Consider the following 26,163-nt stretch of genomic DNA (forward strand, 5'->3'; position numbering starts at 1 on the left):
CTCTCCTGCTGCGGAGCACAGGCTCCAGACGCACAGGCTCAGTGGCCATGGCTCAGGGGCCCAGCCGCTCCACAGCATGTGGGATCTTCCTGGACCAGGGCATGAACCCGTGTCCCCTGCATCAGCAGGCAGACTCAACCACTGTGCCACCAGGGAAGCCCCTAAAAAGATATTTTCAAGGAAAAAAACTATTTCACTTCATTTTTTATATTAATTATCTAGTGAGAACTTCTAAAAAGATACTTGTAAGCCTAATTCACAAATTAAATTGAAATTTGCAAATAACTTCTGAAGTTAATTAGGTGTCATATCTTTTAAAAGGTCATTTTTACATATACAAGAGCAAATATATTCTCTCCTGTTTGGGAAAATAATTTGGAATAAAGTAGAAATTAGATAGTGATACCAAAAACCTCACTTTCGGGCCTCATTTAGCTCATAAGCAGTTTCTATGCACAAAAAAACATTAAACCAAACATATGGTAAGACTGTTAGTCTTTTCCTCATCTTATCCTTGGTTTATTTCTGCCTTATTTGTAAAACTTATCTTAATCATTGTACATTTGCCAAGACAAAGATACAGAATTACTGATTGTAGATATTTATAATGATATTCTTAGGTAACTATTATTTGTAGGTCTATGATTACCTTAATTATAAATTAGAAGTCTAGCTCATTTTTAGTTTCTGACCTTTCTACTTTAATCTTACATGTCTTATGAGACTGCCTAGGTTCAAACCCCAACCCTACTACTTGATCTCTTTGTGCCTCAATTCCCCGCTTAAAGTGGGCGTGATGAAGATAATAATAATACCTCACAAGGTTGTTATGAGCATTAAATGAAATAACACATTAAAATGCTTAGAACAGTTCTAAGTACAGAGTAAGTACTCAATAAATATTAACCGTTTTTAATAGTAGTAATTCATAACAATATTTTTAATGAAATAGGCAGACTTGGTTTTATTATCTCTGTTTAAGTTGTAACCTTTTTTCTCTTGTTATAAGTTCTATGTCAAATATTATTAAAATAAAGTAGTTTGTTTAAATTAGCTACTCATGCCCCCAACTCAAGAGAACATAAATGAAGATAATAATACGTCGTTCAATAATTAACCTGATTTTACTCAGTTAGGCAATGCTAATTTGTGTTATACAGTCTGTTTTGCTTCATTCAACAATTTATGCCCAGAAATAAAAGCTATGCTACAACAGGCATTATCTCTGTTATATTTCATAAAACATACACACACACACAATTATACTGATAGAGTCCTGTGGCCCAATGAATGTTTCTGACAATGATACCAAGTCCTCTATGGGAAGATAAGGTTGTTCTTCAACATGCCAGCTGTACCAAGATTATTGTTTTCCCCAACCTTGCTTATTTCCCTTAAGATTACATGAGACAGTGAATACATGGGATATGCATTATAGCTGTTTCTCGACCTGCAGAATTTGCAGGTTCAGCAAACTCCTTGAACTTTAGATTGATCTACACAACTACCTCTTCCTGCATGTCCCACAGATATATCAAATTTACTGTTAAAACTGAAGCTCATGTTCTACTTCTACCACCAAACCAGCTTCTATATTTCATTTCCCCATCTCAGCACCACCATTCATCCAGTTGCTCTAACCAAAAACAGATTCATCCTGGACTCCTCCCTCTTCTCATCTTCAGTCATCAATTCTGTCTCCTACTTGGCTTTTATATATTTATACTGTACTTTTCAAACCTAGGCCCCAAACTATTACAGCTTTTTTACATATCTTCCTCCAGTCTAACCTCCATGTTACTGTTTCTGTGACCTTGCTACAACAGATCTAATGACCTCTATTGGATGTTGGTAAAAATATTTTCTCCAGCTGAAAATACTCTATCTTTGCTCAGATTCTACCTGTTCTTCAAAGTAACTATTTGAAGAGGTAACTAAACTCTACCTTTTAACTCAAAAATTCTTCACATTTTAGTGAATTATAAAACCATGTTTTCCATTACTATACTATTTATTTTTTTTATAAAGCTGTTTTTTTAAAATTTATATTTTATTTATTTTTGGCTGTGTTGGATCTTCGTTGCTACACACAGGCTTTCTCTAGTTGCAGTGAGCGGGGGTTACTCTTCCTTGCGGTACACATGCTTCTCATTGAGATGGCTTCGCAGCATGTGGGATATTCCTGGACCAGGGATCGAACCCATGTCCCCTGCATTGGCAGGCGGATTCTTAACCACTGTACCACCAGGGAAGTCCTATTATATTTTTTATTAACAGAAAGTTATGCTGTTTGTCCTCTTCCCCTAATCTTGGGTTAAGTTAAAGTCATTCCTTCCTTAGTTAAAAAAACAACAAAAAAGAGGTTTTAATTCTAAATTATCAGAGATAAAAGTGATTGAAGCCTATATATCAAAAACTCACATTTTAACTGTTGGCTAAAATCTATGTTCTCTTGATATTTTTCATTCCTAGGCACAGTAGCAAAATAGTTTTCATTCCTAGTCAAAATATTTCTTTTTGCTATTTGTGGATTATTGTAGACAAAGAGGAAATGGCAGGGAAGGTAGTGTTCATGAGTAAACTGACATGACAAACTGATAGAATGAGGTAATGAAGCTTTAAGAATTACATCTTTATTCACTTGGTCGTGCTTCAAGTGCTTGACCAAAGAAGTTTATTTCCTGACTCTACTTGAAAGATTTTCAGTATCTTTACAACCTTTCTCTCCAAGCCTTTATCAAAATCGTGAACAGATTACAATTTCACTTTTTTTTGCTTCAACAATGTTAACGAAGAGACCAGAATTTGACAAAAGGTAAGATGGAACGAAAAGTCTATAAAGGAATTTATATATATATATATATATATATATATATATATATATATATATGCGTTCCTCTATTAAAAAGAATTCTTAACCTGTGTTATGTACAAATCTCATACCTGCTCTCCGTGACTCCTGTATGTACGTGTGCATAAACTGAAGGCCGAATAATTCCCTTTCCTCTTCCTCATCTGTGTTTTCTCCAGGAGGAAGCGTTACTTCCAATTTCAGTGGGTTGTCTCGGAAGTTGACAAACCTAGCAGTTCACCAAAAAACAGTATTTTTATAGGTGCCATAGAAGTGTACATTTATTTTCCTGGAGAAAGATCAAGTGGTAATATACTAAATTACTTTTTTTTTTAACTGGTTTCAGTAACTGAACATCTTGGTGAGATGTGATATATCCCAAGAATCTTTAAATTTCTTGCCTAGAAGAAAAAAATATTAGCTTTAGACAACTTATTTTCCAAGCTTGTAAAAGCAACTATTAGTCCATAGCATATGTGTAATGTGGTACACTTTAACTTCCAAGAGCAACCCTAATGCATCTCAAATATACAGTTAATGCTATGAATTTAAATTTTCTGCATATTTTATAAAGCATGTCTTATTTATCATTGTATCGTCACCATCTAGTACAAGGCTTAGTAGTTGCTGAATAAGTAAATGAATGATTTTGTTATGAAAGTTGTGGGATTTGGTGTGAATTCTCACATCTTATGCTCACTGTCAGGAAATTAAGTTTTGGAAGTTATTTGAGGGAGTTCTGTTAGTAATTAACTTAGTAAAAAGTTATATTTACCTCTAACGTAATTGCCTTGTCCATTTGTAGTTATTTAGGAGGAAAATAATCACTATTCTTATGGTTTTGGTTTATCGTGGATAAAACTGTATCGTGGATAAAGTTTGTTAGCGGTTATAGAGATGATTTTCAGGAAAATGTCACCAACACAGGGCATTCCTTAAAGCTGATAAATCCCAGTACAGCTTTAGTTTCAAGGATTCTTTCTTGAATAATTTAGACCAGTATTATATTTATCCTCTTTATAAATTATAGAATTTCAAGGTTGGAAAAGATTTTTAAATGTATTCATTTATGTGAATGAGAGCTCAAATCTGTTAATAACAATTTCTTTATATTACTTTGTTCTGCAGCCAGAAAGGAACATGTCAGTTCTGTGTCTACAACTTTTACCTTAGATTGGTCATCTCTTCCATGCACACTGGAATATCTTTCAGTTTATTGTTGCTGAGAACAAGAGTACCCAGATTTTTCATATTGCTGATTGTTTTTGGCAAGCATGTTATTTTATTCCGTTGGAGCCATAATGTGTGTAGACTTTGCATTCTGAAGAATTAAGAGGTTCCTGTGATTAATCACATACAATATGAAAACCCTGGTTCTTATTAACCCAAAATATTTTTAAATGTCATCTTGTACAACATCTCCTTTAACCAGTATACATATTGAGTTAACTGACTTCACATTACCTGATTTTAGGGAAACTATAACAAGGGAGTTAATCTCTATCTACTGTATAGTTCTCATCATGTAGTGGTAGAAATTAAATCAATGTATTCTAGAATTCTTCACTATTCTCATAGGATTTCTTGCAGAAGACCTGCTAAAAGGCTATCTAATCTGAATTAGAGTCTTAAGAGGAAACTCAGAAATTATTAATATGCCCATTTAGGGCAAGGCAAGTATGCATAATGGTTAACAGCATGGACTCTGGGGCCAGGGTGCCTGGGTTCAAATCCTAACTGGCACACTTACTAACTGTGATCTTGAGCAATTTACTATCATCTCTACATTAGTTTCCTCAATGTTTTTAAAGTGCACAGAAGTGCCTGGCATGCACTAAGCAATGTTGTTATTGCTGTGGCCTATTCTTGTCAATTTGTTCAAGTCAGATAGCCAGTTTTTCTCTCCCAAACCGGCCCCCCCTTTTCTTTTTTTGGCTGTACCACGTGGCTTGTGGGATCTTAGTGCCCTGACCAAGGATCAAACCCAACCCTCTGCGGTGGAAGCGCTGAGTCCTAACCACTGGACCACCAGGGAATTCCTCAAAACCCTTTTTTTTTTTTTAAATTTGGAGTACATGGATATATTCTATTAAAAAGTAGCATACATTATTTGGAACTAAATGGATCTATTGTGATTGATTATGCTTGGGGTCCCCTGTGTTTTGTTTATTCTTTCTTATTTATCATAGAGAGCTTCAACACGTCTCTTGGTAGCAAAAAAAGTTATTTATGTTACCTTTCTACAGTATCAGGAAGTTGTTCAAGTCTGTTGCTTCCCATATCAAGCCACTCAAGGGCAGGCATGTTCAACACAGCAGGAGGGATTGTAGTAAAGTGGTTCATACTCAGATCAAGGTGAGTAAGCTTTAACAAGTTGCTGAGCTGAAGAGGAAGGCAAGGTTTTTCAAAATAAATGTCAACAACGTAAACTACTAGAACACCCACAATGGTAAAGGAGATATATCACATCAAGGATTGTCTACATGATGCTTGCACTTTATTTAGTCACAGCAGTCCACAACAAATTTGAGATAACAATAATGCTAAATAACCTCCAGATAAATGAAAAACTCTCTCATAGAAAGTTCATCTATTCAAAGAAAGCTTATCTTCCAAAATAACCAAGCTCCAGGGTTTATAGCACCTGCCTGGCAGAAGCTTTTTTTTTTTCTTTCTGGGAGTAAATATATGTTATGTTTTCCTTTTATCTAGTAGTTGAGATTTTCTTGGGAAAACCCAAACTTCAGAATAATAATTACTTTTGTTAACCCCCTTTCTTTGTGCCTGATGCTTTTTTTTTTTTTTTTTTTTTTTTTTTTTTGCGGTACGCGGGCCTCTCACTGTTGTGGCCTCTCCCGTTGCAGACCACAGGCTCCGGACGCGCAGGCTCAGCGGTCATGGCTCACGGGCCCAGCCGCTCCGCAGCATGTGGGATCTTCCCGGACCGGGGCACGAACCCGTGTCCCCTGCATCGGCAGGCAGACTCTCAACCACTGCGCCACCAGGGAAGCCCGTGCCTGATGCTTTACATAACATTATCTCAGTCATAGAATTTACTGTTTGGTAATTCCATTTTTAAAATGAAAACATCAATAAAACATTTATTAAGACTATATAACAAAACCAGTGTGCTCAGCTTAAGAAAACAAATATATCAATATGACTGCCCTCAATGTACTTCTTCCTTCTTCCTCTTTGAAGATAACTCTATCCTGAATTTGGTATCTATTATTCCCCTGCATTTTTTAAATGTTTTTATTACTATGCATAAATACATGTTTTCTATATAGTTCTCTCTATATATTACTATTATGTGTATTTTTCATAAACAAAATTATCTTTATATGTTTTTGAATTTTATTTAAAGATGATACTGTACTTATCTTTCTTTAACTTGCTTTTTTCTCTCAATCTCAGTCTTTATATGTATTCACATTGATGCATATAGCTCTAGTTTATTCATCAACTTTACAAGGTGAGTACCTTTTTTCCCTTTTATGGACAAAATGGTTTAGAGAAGCCATGTGACTAGAAATGATGGAGCTATGATGTGCACTCAAGTTTTTGTGGACCTAAAGCTGCAAAATTTCTAAATTTCTCTTTCCTCTGTAGTGAAAATTTCAAAATGTAAGAATTTAGTTAACTTTTACAAAAGACTCTCCATTTAGCTAGGCAAGTTCTATGTTTTATTTCTATCTCAGGGCACATTCAGATTCATTCCACAACTTTAACACCTCAAAAAATGCACAAATACAGCGTTTTATGGGTAATGCAAAAAAGAAGTTTTCCATTTAGTAGGTGATATTTCTCTAGCTTTATAATTCGTCATGAATGAAACACTTTTCAAAACTTGTCATCAGACTTTTAAAATTTTCAAATGAGTCAGAATAGTGTATAAAAAGATTGTTTTTACATTAGCATAAATTTGTTTGTGTGTTACAGTGTGTGCAATTTAATGGCTGAGAGTTAAATCTCCTGTTGCAGATTTCTCAGTGGGACTATAACTCTTTGGTTTTAAAAGCTTGAAGAAAGATATTAAAACCATTGTAATCTAAGTCTTAATTTTGCATATGTGAAAATTGAGACCTAGTTATGTAAAGTGGTGTGTTCAAGGCCTCACAGCTACTTAAAGGCCACACTTGGAAATAATTCCAGGCTCAAGATCTCAGTTCACTATTTGTTCCTGTAAAACGTATTTCTTTAAGTAGAGACATTAAGGTAAAGACAGGTTAAGAGACATGCCCAAATTCACATAGCTTTTTAGTGACAGAACCAAAGCTAGAAACAAAATCACAATAATTAAAAATTAGAAATAAAATGTTTATTGGCCCTCTTTTAGGTATAAAGAAATTGTCCCTGTGATCATGATTTTCATCATAATCAAGTGTATACATTTCACTAAACTGAACTATTATAAGATCAGATGGATATAGCTATAGAAACTATGTTTTACTTGCAAGAGCAACAATAATGGGTGCATGTTTACTGGTTTGGGGAGGAAAGTGACATTCTTACCAAGATAAAGTGGGAAAGGGGAATAGTCTTTTATTTTGAGTTTTATTATTTTTCTTAACTTTTATCTTGCAAAATCATTGTTTTCAAGGCAAAGCACCAAGGAAATTTCCTTTGCTGATTCTAAGAGCCTTAAATATGCTTGAAAAATGATAGGAATGTCTATATCTCTATGATCAGTTTGGTCTTACCAAGAACAAGATATACCAAATCAAAGTCTGAGGGCTTTCCAAGCCCACTGCCTTGCTTTACTTGGTAGAGCCTAGGAAGCTAGCAGACACTTTTCCTAAACTGAAGAATTCATGTCTTTTTACTTTACCTCTATCTCAAAAGCTGATCACCTATAAAAACTAACTAATAAACAAAAGAGTTTTTCTGTCACCACATTGTGCTTTATGATAATCATTTATTCATTCAATAGGCATTAAGTAACATCTACAACCTAGGCTGTACCTTCAGTTCTGGGAAGTGAAATAAATAAGATTCTCACTCTGGCCTTCAAGGAGATCACTAATGATGTCAGTACTGTAACAATAATAGAAATAGCTTTTTATGCTAAATAAATCTTTCTCTAGTTAAAAACGTGCTTTATAATAATAGGAAATGGTTTTCACTAAACATTTTCTGAAATAAAATTTATAGCATTTTTCCATTAGTGTTATTTTTAATGATCACGCAGTGGAGAGGTAAACCACCAGTAGAAGGAAAATAAAATCATAAGTATTTATATCATTCTGACCTCTTGTGGAAGATCACATATATCTCTGTTAACAGCAAGTTCAAGTTTCTCCAGTCTGGCACAGTTACTTAGTTCCTTGGGGACAGTTTTGATTTTGTTGTAACTAAGAATCAGTTCCTGAAGTCTAGTTAGCAGTCCTACGGGAAAATAATACACAGTAGAGAGCAGAGGGATATAAAATAATGTTTCCAGTTATTAAGTATTACAGCATAACTTACTTGCCCGTTTCATATTGGCAAATTCACACTTAGGCTCTTCCCTTTTCCCACTGTGTGTCTTGCCCCTTCTTCAGATAAAGAGCTGGTGATTTATCAGTGCTATAGACAAAAATATTTTTTTCATTCTGTTTTATCTATACTATATCCTGACTAGTTTTCCATTTGGGGATTTTTTTTTCCTCATTTAAGAAATTATTTCTAATTTTCTTTCTTGTCTTCAATTTGTTCCCTTCTAAGAGAAATAACCAAACCAACAATATTGTTTCCAGAATCTACACAATATTATTTCCAAAGAGACTTCTCTTGCATTGAAATCTCATCTTGAATCACCTCAGTAAATCCAGAAGCTTGAATCCCCTGGAAGCTTCAGGTTAGACTAGATGTTTAAAATTTTAAGATTCAGGACTATATAAAGATGAGATCTTTATTCCATGTATCAAAAAAAATTATCAGTGAAAAACACAGGAATAAAAGCAATTTTCCTTACCAATTCCTCGAGGTATGTCTGAAATTGTGTTTCGAGATAAATCTAACACAATAAGGTTCTGGAATCTTCCAATGAACTCAGGAATTTTCACCAAGCCAGTTCTATGAAGTTGCCATTCCTGTAGCTGATTTAGTTTTAGTAGAGAAGAAGGGAGGGTCTAAACTCAAGTAAAAAAAATGAAAGTTACTATATTACTTAAATTATTTTAGTATCATGACATACAGAAATATGACTGTAGAGATACTATTTGATTTGTAAAAGAACTTAGGAATATTTTTTCTTTAATGGGTTATATTTCCAAATACTTTGTGCTACTTCTAAGTTTTAAGAACTTTCCTTTTTTGGCGGGTGCTAAACCTTCAAACTCCAATCATAATAACATAAACAGAAATAACATATTTCAGTCAATATTGCACACACATAGAGCTGTGTTCTAAAGATTCTATTTTATTAGGCTTAACTAGAATACATATGTTACTGAACATGAGAATATGGTGGCTAATTGAAATTATAGAGAAACAAAAAGATCATTCTAATCAATTCAAACTTCTCTTCCCATTCTGTTTTGAAATAGTTTAGTTTTTTTAAGCAGATTTTCTTTTAATTTAAGAATTTTAAAAGTTTCAACTATACTGAACTCTATGCCTTTTCCCTTTCAGCCTAAAGTAGCCAAAAGACAAAATACAGGAGTTAGCCCCCTAGCTAAGTATACTGATATGTATGAAAACAAACACTGACTCAAGGGATAGAGGTGGCCTTTGTCAAACTTAGAGTAGGCCTAATGTAATTAAGCAACTATGTTTGTGTGTGTGTGAGAGAGAGGGAGAAAGAGGGAAAGAGAGAAAGAGGAGATAATGTGAATTTGGTTGTGGACCTAAGAAAAAAATTAATATACATTTCCATTTTGTGAAGTTTTAACTGAGCATTTGCTGTTTTTTTTACTTTAAGGCCAAAGCTTTATTTAAAACACCTTCTGCTGCTTTTAGTTGAGCATTTGCTTTGAAAAAGCTACACAATTTTTGTTAAGCAGATGGTCACCTTTTTACGGAAAATGAGAAATTACTTATTAGAAGGATTAGTGGGAGAAATATTACAAATGACTTAAATTTAGGCAGAGTTAAAGCACATTGGTTGAAGTTTTGCAATAAAAAGTTTTTGTGAAGTTACATTAATTTTCAGTTCATGTTGCCCAAATTCATTTGGTACATTATTAAAATTAGAATTCCTAACTATTCCAGACTTAAGCACATAATTTAAGAATCATTCTCTCAACTCTCCCACAAAATGCGAAATATAAAAAATCAAATATTACTTCTATAAAGCTTACCTTCCATTCCTCATTTTCTATCTTCAAAATGACCCTTCCATCTTCCCTGGTGACCTTTTCTCTTAGCTTGGTTAAGCTCACTCGTTCTTCCCAGATTCGCACTAGCCTAGGAGACCAGGAAATCATTTTAGTTCACAGGTAATGACATAGGTAGCATTCACTTTTGTATGAAAAAGTGACCCATCAAAAACAACCATTTGGGGGCTTCCCTGGTGGCGCAGTGGTTGAGAGTCCGCCTGCCGATGCAGGGGACACAGGTTCCACGGGTTTTTGTTTTGTTTTGTTTTGTTTTGTTTTGCGGTACGCGGGCCTCTCACTGTTGTGGCCTCTCCCGTTGCGGAGCACAGGCTCCGGACTCGCAGGCTCGGCGGTCATGGCTCACGGGCCCAGCCGCTCCGCGGCATGTGGGATCTTCCCGGACCAGGGCACGAACCCGTATCCCCTGCATCGGCAGGCGGACTCTCAACCACTGCGCCACCAGGGAAGCCCGAGGATTTTATTTTAATGAACAGAAAACCAAATAAAAGTATAATATTTGCTGTCTATATATGTTTGTGTTTGCAAAACATTTCTATGGAGTCTGAGTATTTTTATCCACTGCTTGTCTGAAAGTTAATTAATCTGCTAACAAGTGCACTGTGGCAATGGCTATGTGTGGCCTTCTAGACTGAACAGCTAAGCTTCCAACAGGTGTGGTTAAGTGAGACAAAGTGTATACTGCCATCTATTCAATTACACCACGTTTTATAAAAATAGAAGTATTTAAACAGTAGACATAATGATTATTAATTACTTATTACTTACTGAAATATATGTATTTCAGAGCAAGATTTAATGATGGGCAATGAAGTGTGTTATTCCCTAACGTTTAATTTCAATTAAAGAATTCATCAAGCACCCATTATATGCCAAATACTATGCTGGACATTGTGGATACAAAAAGCTCTGTCCTTAATGAGTGAGGCTAACTATTATTAAACAAGTTTATTTCCATCTCTTAAATGATTTATTAATTCTTTCTGGCTCTGTATTACTATGATCTAAGTCCAGAATGTATCACTTAATTTGGTGACCATGGGCAAGACATCTCACCTCTGAGGACCTTGCCGATAAAACATGGGGTTTGGATTAAATAATATCTAAGGTCTCTTCTAGCTCTAGTATTCTATAATTCCTACACTGTTTATTTTAAGCTTGATGTTCTTTCAAAGTTTTGAACAGAAATTTTCTACCTCCTCTAAAACCCTTTTATTATAGCCTAAAGACTTTCTCCAATGTTGTTATACCAACTCTTACCCAAGTGCTTGCTTTCTTCAAGGCAGCTTGGCATCCAAAGACAGAACAATTTCTGTTTAAACTTAAGGCTTTTTGAGCTAAATCTTTAGCCTCTTTTAGCTGAGAGAAGAAGCATTAGATTACATTTTTACCCCTTGCCTGTTTTGTACAGAGAAAACTTGACGCTGCTGAAATTAAATGATTCTTAACTAGACACATATAACAGGTGAAATTCAAGAGTTTAGAACCAACTTGTGATTTCTGACCACAGTTTTTTAAACAGTGGATAGGATTTATGAGTACTCGAGTCAATAGAGAACAGACTTGTGGTTGCCAAGGGCGGGGTGGGGTTTGGGATTAGCAGATGCAAACTAGTATATATAGGATGGATAAACAACAAGGTCCTATTGTATAGCACAGGGAACTATATTTAATAGCCTGTGATAAACCATAATGGAAAAATATATATATATATATACACATAAAACTGAGTCACTTCGCTGTACTGTAGAAATTAACACAACATTGTAAATCAACTATACTTCAATAAAATTTTTTAAAAAATAGTACTTGAGTCAAGTTTGTCATAATTGTATAATATAAACATAATATGTGTCATAAGAGTAGTTTTACACATTTCAGTCTAGGGAAATTTAAGACCTAAGGTGAACATAAGCTTACTGAGTCACATTGCTTAGGTATGAATACAAGTGAATACCAGTTCCACATTTATTAGCCGTGTGATCTTTGACAAGTTACCTAGGCCTATCCTTCAGGTTTTCCATCTTTAAAATGGAGAAAATAATATCACCTATGTGTGGCAGAGACTGCTTATCATTCCCCAGTATCTGTTACTCCTCTTCTTCCTCAGTAACAGATCCTCTAAATTTAACTGGGCACAAGGCTTCATTTAGCCATCCTCCTTTGCAGTTAGGTATGGGTCATATGAAGCTTTGGCTAGTGAGATGTTAGCAGAAATAGTCATGTGTGCAACTTCCTGCTGGCTAGAATCAAGTACATTGGCCACAGTTGGTGTATCTATGTATTTGGGGCCATGAGGTGACTAAAGTCCATTCCTAAAGGAATGGAGACTGTGCACAGTTGAACAACAAGATAAAAGCCTGAATGTGTGACTCAGTGCAGTGCTGTGCCAGCCCTCTTCTTTGCTGGGAGAATGCCAGTTATTTCTAAGTGCTTACACTTCCTCCAAGTTACCCAAGTATAAATCTTAATTTGTCTAAACCAATCATACAATCTCATTTCCCTGGAAGGTAATTGGATTAGGGGTGTACTAATGATCCCAATTCTGGCCAATGAGAGGTGATGGAGAAGTTTGATGGAGACCTCAGAAAGGTTTTCTCATTCTTAAAGAAGATAAAGAAATAAATAATTCCTGCTCTTCTGATAACATAATGATGCCTGGCTGTGTTGCCTGGAAGTATACCAGTCATCCTGTGACACTGAGAGAAGCTAACCTGAGGACTAAACTGACACACTGATAAAAAGAAGCTGAGTCTTTAAAACTGTTGAAGCTTTGGAATTGCCTTACCTCAGGACTTCCTTATTGTTTAACCCATTTTTAGTTGAGTTTTCTGTTATTTGCTGACACAAGACCATTTTTTTAAATGAGATATAACTGACATATAACATTATATTAGTTCTAGATGTACAACATAATGGTTTGATATTTGTACATATTGCAAGACTATTTAATGTTTAGAAAGAGACCTAACAAATGATAACTGTAGGGGGCTATGTGGAATCTATGAGGAAAGGGGCTATCCTTGCAAGAGTAGTAGGATAATTTGGAGATATCCAATGAGGAAGGTAGGTTGGTATCAATGAGGCAGAGGAAGTGAGAACCGAACTATTTAAGTATAGCCCAAATAGAGGAATCAGGTGATCCACAGGGGCCCTGGCTGGAACTCACAGCTATTTAAATAGGTGAGAATCTACCGTACCTTCTACTGCCCATTGTTGTTTTAGATCCTAGGGAATATAATGTTGAACAAACAATCTCTGAAAAGTAGACTAAATGATACTAATCAAACTTTGATGAAGTTGAACAGACTCCTAGGACAACTACTATTTTCACTTACAGACACTTGTATTTTTTGTGGCCCCCATCACATGGCCACACTTAATTGTCAGGTGCTTCCTTTAGTTATATTTTGGGTTTTCAGTAAACAGAAACTCTATCAAATTCAATAATAGGCATTTAATAAATACTATTTTTAATAATGAGGATGTTATGAATTTTTGCTAATTCAAGATAATAAACATGTTATAGCATACTTTTGTTGAAATTCCTTCTCTCGCTTCAGGTCTTCATTGTATTTCTTTATTCTTTTCTCCCAAACTTCCTTTACAGCATTGACAGCCCCAGTACAAACCACATTGTCTGACATGACTTCTCCACATTGTCACAGAGTCACCAACTTCATTTTGAATAGCTGAATCACAGATGCCATCTCAGAAAGGGCCTGATTGTACCAGAGGAAAAAAAAAAAAACAGTAATGTTTCAGAACGTTTACTGAGTACCACAATGATCGTAATAGCTTTTTATTGAACACATTCCATGTTCCCAAAACTATTTTATGCACTTTACATGCCATATTTCACTAAATAATTCTCATATAAATATCATGACATGGGTACTTTTATTGTCTCTAATACACATGAGAAAACCGACCCCTAAAAAAGGTGGGCAATTGGTTAAGGTCTCATCTCTAATAAGTGGCAGAGGGGGGAACTGATGCCAAGTCTACTTCCTTTGTTACTATTAATTCACAATAATGAAAAACTGCAACTGGTTTACGTGTCCAATTATAAGGAAATGTTTAATAATGGATATACAAGATAAGCAGGTATCTTGGTATATCTGCTTAATCTAAATGCTATATGTACAAGCTGGAATTCAGTTAAGTGGGATATATTGGTATTGTTTTCTCTTGTGTAAAATAAATTGCAAACTGGACTCATCTAACACTGAGGATTGTGATGTGAATCTCAGAAATGAGAGGAAAATAATAATAGGGGAATGGTTATGTAAATTATGGTAGATCTATCTGATGGAATGCTCTTTGTCTTACAAATAATAGTATTGATTTTTCACCAGATTATATTAGTAATAATGAAAAAATTTGATTCACAATTAATTGAACTATTTTGTTCAAAATGCAAGAAGTCAAAGATGTCCACAATTACCACTTCTATTCAACATTATACTGGAATGCAATAATGCAAGAAAATTAAATAGAAAGGTATAAAGTTTGGAAAGGAAAAAGTGAAATTTGCAACAGCATAGGAAAAAAGGTACTCTCATGCACTAAAGGTGACAGTATATATTGTTATATTCTCTATGGAGAGAATTTTAGTAATATCTATCAAACTTACAGAGCCACATTCACACTCATAAGAATATATACTGTAAATATTTTCAATTGTAAAATGACATATTACAAAGTTATTCACTATGGTGTTTTTCATAACAGCAAAAGATTGGAAACAACATACTTTCCACCAATAAATTATAGTACATGCATATCATGGGAAATTATATAGCTCCAAAAGAAGGAAAACCTTTTTTTTTTTTTTTTTTGCGGTACGTGGGCCTCTCACTGTTGTGGCCTCTCCTGTTGCGGAGCACAGGCTCTGGACGCGCAGGCTCAGCGGCCATGGCTCACGGGCCCAGCCGATCTTCCCGGACCGGGGCACGAACCCGTGTCCCTGCATCGGCAGGCGGACTCTCAACCACTGCGCCACCAGGGAAGCCCGGAAAAGCATTTTATATACTGATATACCATGATCTCCAAAATGTATGACTATGACAGTTTATTGTCCATTCTAATTAATATGGATACTTGGGTCCCAGATTTTTGCTATTATGAGTAATACCGTTTCTAAAATTCCTGTTCTTATCTTCTTGTTGCTCAAGTGGTATTATTCCTATTGTGTATATACCCAGGACTAGAATTGCTAGATCACTGTGTATGTGACTGTTTAAATTTTTAAGATAGAGCCCAATTGTTTTCCAAAATGATTCTGCCCATTTATACTCTTACTACAACTGTGTAAGTGTCCCCACTGATGTATATCCTCACCAATACACTACTACATAAAATGACATCTCATCATGGTTATCATTTACGCTTTCCTGATTAATAAATGCTCCAGGCTACTAAACAAAGATTGTCCAGTTGAATAAAAGACAAAATCCTGCGTATTGTTTACAAAAGGCACACCTAAAACATAAAGATAGAAAAAAATGGAAATACAAAAAAGAAAAAGATCACTCCTAGGTTTATACTCAAGAGAAATGAAAATATATGTTCACGCAAAAACTTGTACATGAATGTTGATAGTAGCATTATTCTAAGAGCCCTAAAGTGGAAAACAAATGGCTATTAACTAACGAATGGACAAACAAAATGTGGTGTATCCATACAATGGAATGTTATTCTGGCATAAAAAGGAACAAAGCACTGATACATGCTACATCATGGAGAAATTTTGAGTAAAATTATGCTGATAGAAGCCAGACACAAAATACCACCAATTGTATAATCCCATTTATATGAAATGTCCAGAATAGGCAAATCCATGAAGAAAGAAAATAGATGAGTGATAACCAGGGGCTTTGCAGAGGGGGAAATAGGAGTGATTGCTAAGAGTACGAAGTTTCTTTTTTGAATGATGAAAATCAACTTTTTGAAATAAATCAACCTATGAAAAAGCAAAGAGTTATGGCTAACAACCAGAATGTAATAAATGTGGTACATCTTGAAAATATAAAAATAAAAGTACTTTTAATAGAATGTGGAAGAAGGAAATGGGGAAGTAGAGGGTAGGGGAGTCAAGAGATACTGTCTATACTTTATGGAACAAGAAATAGAGATTTAAGTTATAAGGCAATCAAAAGAAATTAAAATAGGGATATAACTCTATGGGGGTGCAAGTGAATTTAAGCATCATCTTTCATAATGAAACTCCATAGATAATGTCTAAAGCTGAGAAGACACAGCATAACTGCCTTTGGAAAAAAAATGTACTATGGAGATAACCACTGAAAACTAATCCTGAAATAGTTAAAATGGTTACTTCACAACAAAGGAGGCAAGAACATACAATGGAGAAAAGACAGCCTCTTCAATAAGTGGTGCTGGGAAAACTGGACAGCTACATGTAAAATAATGAAATTAGTACACTCCTTAACATCATACACAAAAATAAACTCCAAAAGAATTAAAGACTTAAATGTAAGACCAGACACTATAAAACTCTTAGAGGAAAACATAGGAAAAAACACTCTTTGACATAAACCACAACAAGATCTTTTTTGACCCACCTCCTAGAGTAACAGAAATAAAAACAAAAATAAATAAATGGGACTTAATTAAACTTAAAAGCTTTTGCACAGCAAAGGAAACCATAAACAAGACAAAAAGACAACCCTCAGAATGGGAGAAAATATTTGCAAATGAAACAACAAAGGATTAATCTCCAAAATATACAAGCAGCTCATGGAGCTCAATATCAAAACAACAAACAATACAGTTAAAAAATGGGTGGGGGCTTCCCTGGTGGTGCAGTGGTTGAGAGTCTGCCTGCTGATGCAGGGGACACGGGTTCGTGCCCTGGTCCAGGAAGATCCCACATGCCGCGGAGCGGCTGGGCCCGTGAGCCATGGCTGCTGAGCCTGTGCATCCGGGGCCTGTGCTCCGCAACAGGAGAGGTCACAACCGTGAGAGGCCCGCGTACCGCAAAAGAAAAAAAAATGGGTGGAAGACCTAAATAGACATTTCACCAAGCAAGACATACAGATGGCCAAGAGGCACATGAAAAGATACTTAACATCACTATTAGAGAAATGCAAATCAAAACTACAATGAAGTATCACCTTATGCCAGTCTGAATGGCCATTATCAAAAAATCTAGAAACAATAAATGCTGGGAAGGGTGTGGTGAAAAGGGAACCCTCCTGCACTGTTTGTGGGAATGTAAATCGATACAGCCATTGTGCAGAACACTATGGAGGTTCCTTAAAAAACTAAAAATAGAACTACCACATGACCCAGCAATCCCACTACCGGGCATATACCCTGAGAAAACCATAGTTCAAAAAGAAACATGTACCACAATGTTCATTGCAGCTCTATCTACAATAGCCAGGACATGGAAGCAACCTAAGTGTCCATCAACAGACGAATCGATAAAGAAGATGTAGCACATATATACAATGGAATATTATTCAGCCATAAAAAGAAACGAAATTGAGGTATTTGTAGTGAGGTGGATGGACTTAGAGTTTGTCATACAGAGTGAAGTAAGTCAGAAAGAGAAAAACAAATACCGTATGCTAACACATATATATGGAATTAAAAAAAAAAAGGGTACTGATGAACCTAGGGGCAGGACAGGAATAAAGAGGCAGACATAGAAAATGGACTTGAGAACATGGGGTGGGAGGGTAAAGCTGGGGCAAAGTGAGAGTAGCATCGACATATATACACTACTGAATGTAAAATAGTTGGCTGGTGGGAAGCAGCAGCATAGCACAGGGAGATCGGCTCTGTGCTCTGCGATGGCCTAGAGGGGTAGAATAGAGAGGAGGCGACGGAGACTCAAGAGGGATGGGATATGGAGACATGTGTATGCATATGGCTGAGTCGCTTTGTTGTGCAACAGAAACTAACATAGTATTGTGAAGCAATTATACTCCGATAAAGATCTATTTTAAAAAATGGTTACTTCTAGGGTGATAGAAATGGGGTGGATAATATTGCTTTTCATTATTAATCTCTAAATTACTGATTTCTTTAAACTAAAAGTATGCAGTGTGTGTGTGAGAGAAGGACAGAGACAGGGAGAAAAATGTGTTGATATTACAGAGGGAAAAAGTTTAATGTTTCAGGATGAATGTATAAGTGCCAATATGCAGAAAATTATTAGGAGGAGGTCCTTATTTTAAGCAATGCATGTGGAATTTAAACAGGAACAGATCTGCAAGATCTTTTTGCCATCAAGAAACCTTGGGATATTTATGCTAATAATCGAACCCCCTGTCCAGTTACAATTTATTATCTCAGATGTAAGCAGGTTTGAAGTAGTTATTTATCAAATAATAAAGTTTAAAATCTCAAGTATCTACATGTAAATGTGTATTTTACTGGACATATATAACTATTCATGTGCTCATTCGTGTCCTCGCTTGCCATTAAACTTTGGTCAACCATCTGTTTTTCTGTAATAGTGACCAATGCCCCTTTGAGGAAAACAAGTCAGTAGTGATATGTGTGTCTGCCTTCAGCATGGGATTGTGTTCTCTACCTTGATTACCACAACAGAAAAGCACATTGCGTGGCAGTGAAGTAGGCATGGCTGTGACATGACTCAGGAGTCAGCTTCCCAGAGTCAAAAGAAAACAAAAGAAATACAATCTCAGAAGAAATACTTCTTGACTTCTGGGGAAATCAATCTTCCTGAGGAGGACAACTACATGAATGACCATGAACCTCCAAGAGACTTTTAAATTCAATTCCAATTTTAGTTGTACATTCCAGCAAATACTGACACAGTATAAACATCAACAGCAATTTATTTATATGTCAAGAATGGGAAAAAATGTTTTTGAAAAATACTTACCACAGTCAGTAGATGCAAACGCTGACATGACCAAAGTTAGTGCATCAGCTAGGAGTGGATTGCTGGGAGAATTGTTTTCAGTGTGACTCCGAATGATTAAAATCCTCAGTCAGACTGTAACCAAGTGAAATGTAATGTCAGCCTAGTTCTAATTTTAGTTCATGGTCAAAGCTGAGAATAGCAAAAATCACATGGAGCTTCTGCACAAAGGATCAGCTGATAAAGTATGTGAGTGCATTCCGTACACTGCAAAATGCTGCACTGCAGGTATTATAAAACCATTAGGCGTAACTATTTCTAAGCTCCTGAAAAATAATTCCTATTGAAAGTCCCTCCACTTTTCATGATTTATACCTTTTGAGTATTTAATAGAATTTAATGAATCTGTTCCAAGCAAAGAAATTGAGAAATACACAGATGTATGGCATAACAAAAACCCTACCTAGGAAGCCATAGATATTTAAATATTTAAAGTTTCAACTGCTTCAGAAAAAAAGAAAAATGAAGGTGTGGAGAAATTCAGGTAACAGATGAGCCCCAAGCTTCTGCTGCACCCAAGTTTCAGATTTAATTATCTCTTAATTCTCATCTCTTCAGACTTCAAAAATAGGAGTTAATTCCAAGTTCTTTAAAAATACATGTATTTATTTTTTGAGTTGGTAATATATGAACATGGAACAAAATTCAAAAGATGATGAACACTTCTCACCTCCAGCCATTAAGTTCTCTTCTCTGAAGGCAACCACTATTGACAGTTACTTGTGCGCCCTTCCAATGACGGTCTGTGAATTTACAAGCATGAATATGTCTATATTCTTTAAAAGCGCACACACATGCTGGTATGCACACACACACAAATGGTAGCATACTATATACATTGTTCTATACCATGTTTTCTTACTCAGAATATCTTGAAAATTGTTTTACATTAGCATATTTAGAGTTACATCCTTCTTTTTAATGCCTACATAGCATTTTGGTGTGTAGGTTGGTCATCATTTGTTTAGTCACTTGGACACTTCCAACAACCTCAGTGCTTTTAAATGCCTGATTATTCCATAGAAATTCTCTAATGCTTCTATAGTGAATAAGCTCAGAGAGGTTGCTCAAGATTACAGAAAGAGTAAAGAAGATCACAGAACCTAAGCTCTAGTCTCCCAGTCCAGAGAGTTTGCACCATCCCCCATGTGGCTGCCTTGAATATGTTCATAAGTCAACACTGAAGTTCAGGGAGGAGTTTTGTTTCCATTTAAAAGACGACTAGGGCTTCCCTGGTGGTGCAGTGGTTGAGAGTCCGCCTGCCGATGCAGGGGACACAGGTTCGTGCCCTGGTCCGGGAAGATCCCACATGCCTCAGAACGGCTGGGCCCGTGAGCCGTGGCCGCTGAGCCTGCGCGTCTGGAGCCTGTGCTCCACAACGGGAGAGGCCACAACAGTGAAAGGCCCGTGTACCGCAAAAAAAAAAAAAAAACCAAACAAACAAAAGACTAAATTGTCCCTGTGGAAACAATTTAGATTTATTTCTGCCTTTGGCATTGTCTACAATTAAATTTTAATTTGACAATGTTTATAGAAAACCCATAAATTTCAAAGCTTTTCTCTCCTTCTCTTATCTAGCCTCTTATTTTCCATACTCAGATCTAAGAGTCAACACTGCCAGAAGGGAGACCAGTTGAGAAGTTGTTAAAGTGATCTACACTAGAGAAATGGCAGGGAGAGTGGGGAAAAGTGAACAGATTTATGAGCTATTTATGAAGGAGATTACAGTTTTAGTGATTTGAGGACAACAGGGGATTAGAAAGAAGAGATAAGGCGTGTATAGTGAATATCTGTCATTCATGGCTGCCCCAAATCTTGCAAACACCTTCTCCATAGTTTGATAACCCCCTCATTGTGAATCCCACTTTACCAAGATAGAATTAAGGGAAAAAACCCCAGTCTCCCTTGCTACTGGATTAGGGAATGTGACTGAGGTTCTGCTAATCATATACTTTGATTTTGACGCAAAGAATGTGAGGAAAGAGGCTGGGTGACTGCAGTCCATTTTTGCTGGTATGCGTACAGCAGACAATATATTCAGGGGTCAGTTTTGGCAGCAAAACTGGTCAGAGTTTCCTGACCACAGTAGACACAGCTAGCTCTGGAGACAGCCTCAGCAGCACCCTTACTAGGCCAGTTCTGTAATGTAGCTCCAGGAGTTGTTTTGTGAACTAATATCCCTTCCTTAAACTTGCTATGGAAAATTTTGTTATCTGCATCTGAGAAAATGACACAACTATTTTAACGGTTTCGTGTTATGTTTCCAAAAATATTCTTACATTGCTATTTCTTCATATACCAATTTCAGAATCACCTATTGACTTTGTACCATGAAAGATGAAAATTCTGTGGTCTCAAACCACCCACTCATTATCCTGTATCTCTCCTCCTCCTGTCCTCACAATCTAGTTCTATCACAATTTTTGTTAAGTCAGTAGTATTCATTATTATTATGAAAATATTATTCATAGATGAACTAAATAGTGGATATGATTACATTCCTTTGCTTTGGAACTTTGTTTTTTCTGGAGTTAAGTGTACTTTTTAAACTTGCTTAATTTTCTGTGTACCTATTACTATATCTTTATATACCTGAATATCCCAGCTCCCACTTGTACTGGACAAGTTATTTAATTTCTCTGTGCCTCAGTTCTTTATTGGTAAAATGCAGATAAAAATTAGGGCTTCTCATGGGCTTTTGTGAGTATTAAGTGAGTTAACATATGAAAGAGCTTGGACAATGCCTGAACGTAATAAGTACTCAGTGAGGGTTTGTTATTATTTCCACCCTCCAGTAGTGGAGCCAGGAGAAGGGAGGAGCTGGGTGTGGATCTGAGTGCCATATTATCATAAGAAGATTGGCTAAGTCTAAAGGCATTTTCTTCTGTGACTGAGACGAAATTAAGGAGAAGAAAGCTTTACAGTGAAGGGGAGATAAACGAGCTCATCTTAAGTGGCTTCACTCTTCACACAAAGTAAGTATCTCATTTTACATTGTTGCACACATTGGTTTATCCTTTCCTGTCATTGTGTGTTTCCAGCTGCTTGGTGCCCAGGTTTGCATTCTGAGGTCCCTCAGGGATATATTTCATTGGAATCTATGGCCCTGACTGCATTCAATTGCAATGCTTGTGTTTAGAAAAAGAAAACAAATCTAGAAGAGGGCCAAGTGGGATGGCCAGGTGAGAGAGGGAATAAAAGCACATTAAAAATATAACGTCATCCGAAAGAACTCAAAGCAGGACTCGAAGAGATATTTGTACACACCATGTTCATCACAGCATTATTCACAATATCCAAGAAGTGGAAGCAACACATGTATCCACTGACAGATGACTGGATAAAGAAATTGTGGTGTATACCTACAATGGAATATCACATGCTACAACATGGATGAAACTTGAGAACATTATGCTAAATGAAAAATTTTAAAAAGTCACGAAAGATCAAATTATATATCATTCTACTCACATGAAGTACCTAGAGTAGTCAAAGTCACAAAAACAGAAAGTAGAAAGGTGGTTAATAATATGAGGAAATGTTCATGATACCAGTTACAAGAAAGAAAAGGTTACAGACCTTTTGTTCTATTCAGGTATTCACTTGATTGGATGAGTCCTACCCACATGAAGGGGTGAAATCCGCTTTACTCTGTCTACCTATTCAAATGTTAATATCATCCAGAAACACCGTCACAGACATACCCAGAATAATGTTTGACAAATGTCTGGGCATCCTGAGGCCCAGCCAAGTTGACACATAAATTAGCCATCACAGTAGGCATCCCTATTGTACACACAAAAAATCCAAGGTTTAGAGACAGTAAGGGACTTGTCAAAGACACAGCTGGAAAATAGCTGAGCTAAATTCCAACTCAAAGGGATCTAGCCCCTGAATCTTGATCATTGGGCCATTCTGCTTCCTCTTAAAAACAAGTTTATGGAAGTTACACAGAATTATATTTGTAGATGGACACAATATCAAAGCAATTTTTTTTATGACTGCTTAATTTGTCTATTGAGAGGCAGTGAATGAAGATGGGAGAACACATGTAAAAGTAACGGGGCTGAGAATAGTTCATGCTACCTCGTTCTATTTCCTTTTCACCCTATTCCACCATAACCTGTGTTAATAAATGCAGAAATTTAGAGAAAGATTGTAACGTTTTTAAACACATAACACCAAGTAAAGCAGTTATTACCTTGTTTTTTTTTAAAATTGATTTTATGAACCTAGAGCGTCTTCTTTTACAAAGTATAATAAAACAATAGGATTAATAGTTGTTTAGTCAAACTTCTTCCCACAAATTCTGACAAGACTACAGGACTATAAGTAATCATACCAAGCATACAAGCCTCTATTTTGTGTGTGACCCATTCATTCAAATAAACAGGAGAAAATAATGGAACACAGGGGAAAATGGAAAATAAGAGTGTATTACCTTGGGATTTTTATTTTTATTATTAATTTATTAATCAATTAATTTTTGGCCACGTTGGGTCTTCGTTGCTGTGTGCGGGCTTTCTCTAGTTGTGGCGAGCGGGGGCTACTCTTGGTTGCGGTGCACAGGCTTCTCATTGCGGTGGCTTCTCTTGTTGCCGAGCACAGGCTCTAGGCGTGTGGGACCTTCCTGGACCAGGGCTCAAACCCGTTTCCCCTGCATTGGCAGGCGGATTCTTAATCACTGCACCACCAGGGAAGTCCCTACCTTGGGATTTTGATCTGTAATGCTCTTTTTATGACTCCCTAGAGTCCTTTAATAAAACAAGTAAACTATTAGCAATTTGTCAGAATGCAAGGCTTTGAAACAGAAACACCATATAACTCTGGAGAACAAAGAAAAATAAATATATGAGACTTACCCTCATTTATCAGATCAATAATTTTTCAATGTTAAAAATTTTATCTTGCAAAGATAGAATTTGAAGGCTCTATAACTGCACTTCAAATATTTGAAAGACAAACAAGAATACTTTAAAAACTGATTTGTTCAGCTCTAGAACTTTCTGGAACACTGATATTCTTTAATGTGGAAATGTTCCAGTAAAAAAGGTTGGATGAATGTGTGTGCATGTATGTGTGTGTGTGTGTGTGTATGTGTGTGTGTACCCAAAGTCCTAAATAACAGATCACATACCTGCCCAATATTAGGGAGTTAGCTCTTCTCCATATTTTGATACTTATATTAGAAAGTTATAGGCTACATACTAACTTGTTCCACTTTGTCTGACAAAACAGCTATTTCCTCCTGAGATGGTAGGAAATACCATTAGGCACCAAATGTCTTTCCCCTGGAGCTCCGGCTCTCAGATTCTAGCCAGTCTCAAATGACTTCTGCAACATTACTCCATAGAGTTGCAATGTTTTAATAACTTTAATAGTGAAGTTACTAAAATGGCTGAGAAGAGTATTTCATTTTAACTGTTAATTATTCCCTTTTCCCTATTATTAAGTAAGTGTTTTGTAACAAAAAGTTTATGTATTTCACCAGGCATGTACTTAAAATGTATTTCTGACCTTGAGACTTTTGTGCTGGTTGTCATTTTTGATAAACACACACACACACACACACACACACACACATCATTTCCCTAAACCAATCAACGGTGGAGACACAAGAAAATATTACATGAAAACCATTTATTCTACAGCCTACGGGGGATGGGCCAAAAATTAGAAGGTCATGGAAATGACTTAATCTTCATCTGTGAAAAGTATGCTGTGAATCCAGGTAACAAATATGTCAGCCAACAAAATACAAGTGAACAAAACATAATTTCTCTTATGAATGAAGTGGTTGCCATATTTTTTCCCTTAAACTGTCTTTCTTATGTAAAGATAATTCTCACATGAAATATAGAACCTAGGCAATAGTACTCAATATTATGCAACTTCCTTGGGCAATTTAAACCTAAAATCAGATGAACACAAAATAAAAGCCATTATAATCTTGCTTTGAAAGAAAAAAAAATAGGAAAAACGATACCCCTTCCAAATATTGACACAAAAATTGCACTGGCTTCCTATATGTTGAATATTTTTACCTCATAAAAAACTGAAAAGATATGCTCCTTCTGCTTTTATTTTTATGCAATGCTTTTTAGTTCTATGGAAATAAAAGTTACACAAAATTTTAAACTTTTCACTGGATAATTTTGTATGAATTACATAATCCTTTGTTTCCAGGATATTGACCCAACTTTTGAGATATTGTATACATTTCAAAGGGGAACTACAAAAATTATTCTTTCATATGTCCACAAATACCATGCAGAACATTTAATAGCTAATAAAGATAGAAACTATGAGAATTTTTATTGTATTTAGAAAGTATTATAAACTGAAAATAAACATCTTCTGGAAAAAATGCTATTTTATTGAAACTGGAACGCACTGCATTTATATATCAATATTTTTAATATTCACAAACTTATTTGGGAAACTAGGGCAATAAATGACAGTGGTCGTTTAAAAAATTATGCCATGTCTCTGACAATCTGTCCTGCTCTGTCCAAGCAACACTTGAACCAATGCGGCCCTTCTAATCTTGTGCCAGAAACACAATAAGACTAAGGCCAGGTTCTGGTGCAATTCGTGAGCCTTTGGCTTGCAGAGTTGTTAGTCTGATGGCTTAGCCTGTGGATTCCTCTCCGTCACATTTGGATATCTAATGTTTCAAATTGTTATAGTCATGTTCAGATTTATATTCATGTCTGCAGTTTCCAATTACTTACTTAGACCTGCCATCAACTTAGTTAACTTGCCTTGGTTACTGCCCTCTGAACTCTGGCTGCATTTTTCAAGGAAATTAAACGGCTAAGTTTTTCCAGATAATTGCACTCTGTACAGGCTTTATAACATTTTTTTTTTTTTTACTTTCCTTTTCACCATATTTTTAGAACGATCTACCACATACTTAGAAGCTTCTTGCAGCAAACTGGAAGTTAAATAGTTTACTGCAAGTTTAACCCAGTCTGATGGCGTCCCTGGGAAGGCGGGGGGCGGGGGGGGCAGTGTGCTGCCCGTGAGAGGAGGCTGCCACCCGCTCAGCTGAGAAGGTGAGCCCACCT

The 26,163-nt window shown here is 36.0% G+C and overlaps 1 protein-coding gene across 1 annotated transcript in view; it reads right to left on the reverse strand.

The window, feature by feature from the left end:
• The window catches only part of LRRC39 (leucine rich repeat containing 39), a 20,893-nt gene extending 556 nt beyond the window's left edge, over positions 1 to 20,337 (reverse strand). The window contains exons 1-9 of the mRNA XM_027114470.1: positions 19,764 to 20,337; positions 19,055 to 19,168; positions 13,705 to 13,892; positions 10,135 to 10,240; positions 8,808 to 8,964; positions 8,103 to 8,239; positions 5,088 to 5,233; positions 4,020 to 4,172; positions 2,944 to 3,080 (exon numbers count right to left, since the gene is read on the reverse strand). Of these exons, the coding sequence (XP_026970271.1) occupies positions 2,944 to 3,080; positions 4,020 to 4,172; positions 5,088 to 5,233; positions 8,103 to 8,239; positions 8,808 to 8,964; positions 10,135 to 10,240; positions 13,705 to 13,817 (949 nt within the window). The 5' untranslated portion in view covers positions 13,818 to 13,892; positions 19,055 to 19,168; positions 19,764 to 20,337. The remainder of the gene's footprint in view (positions 1 to 2,943; positions 3,081 to 4,019; positions 4,173 to 5,087; positions 5,234 to 8,102; positions 8,240 to 8,807; positions 8,965 to 10,134; positions 10,241 to 13,704; positions 13,893 to 19,054; positions 19,169 to 19,763) is intronic.
• Between the last annotated feature and the right edge of the window lie 5,826 nt (positions 20,338 to 26,163).

This window comes from Aethalodelphis obliquidens, unplaced genomic scaffold (assembly GCF_003676395.1).
Source record: "Aethalodelphis obliquidens isolate GAN/ISIS:26980383/991018 unplaced genomic scaffold, ASM367639v1 scaffold13, whole genome shotgun sequence".
Lineage (NCBI taxonomy): Eukaryota > Metazoa > Chordata > Mammalia > Artiodactyla > Delphinidae > Aethalodelphis > Aethalodelphis obliquidens.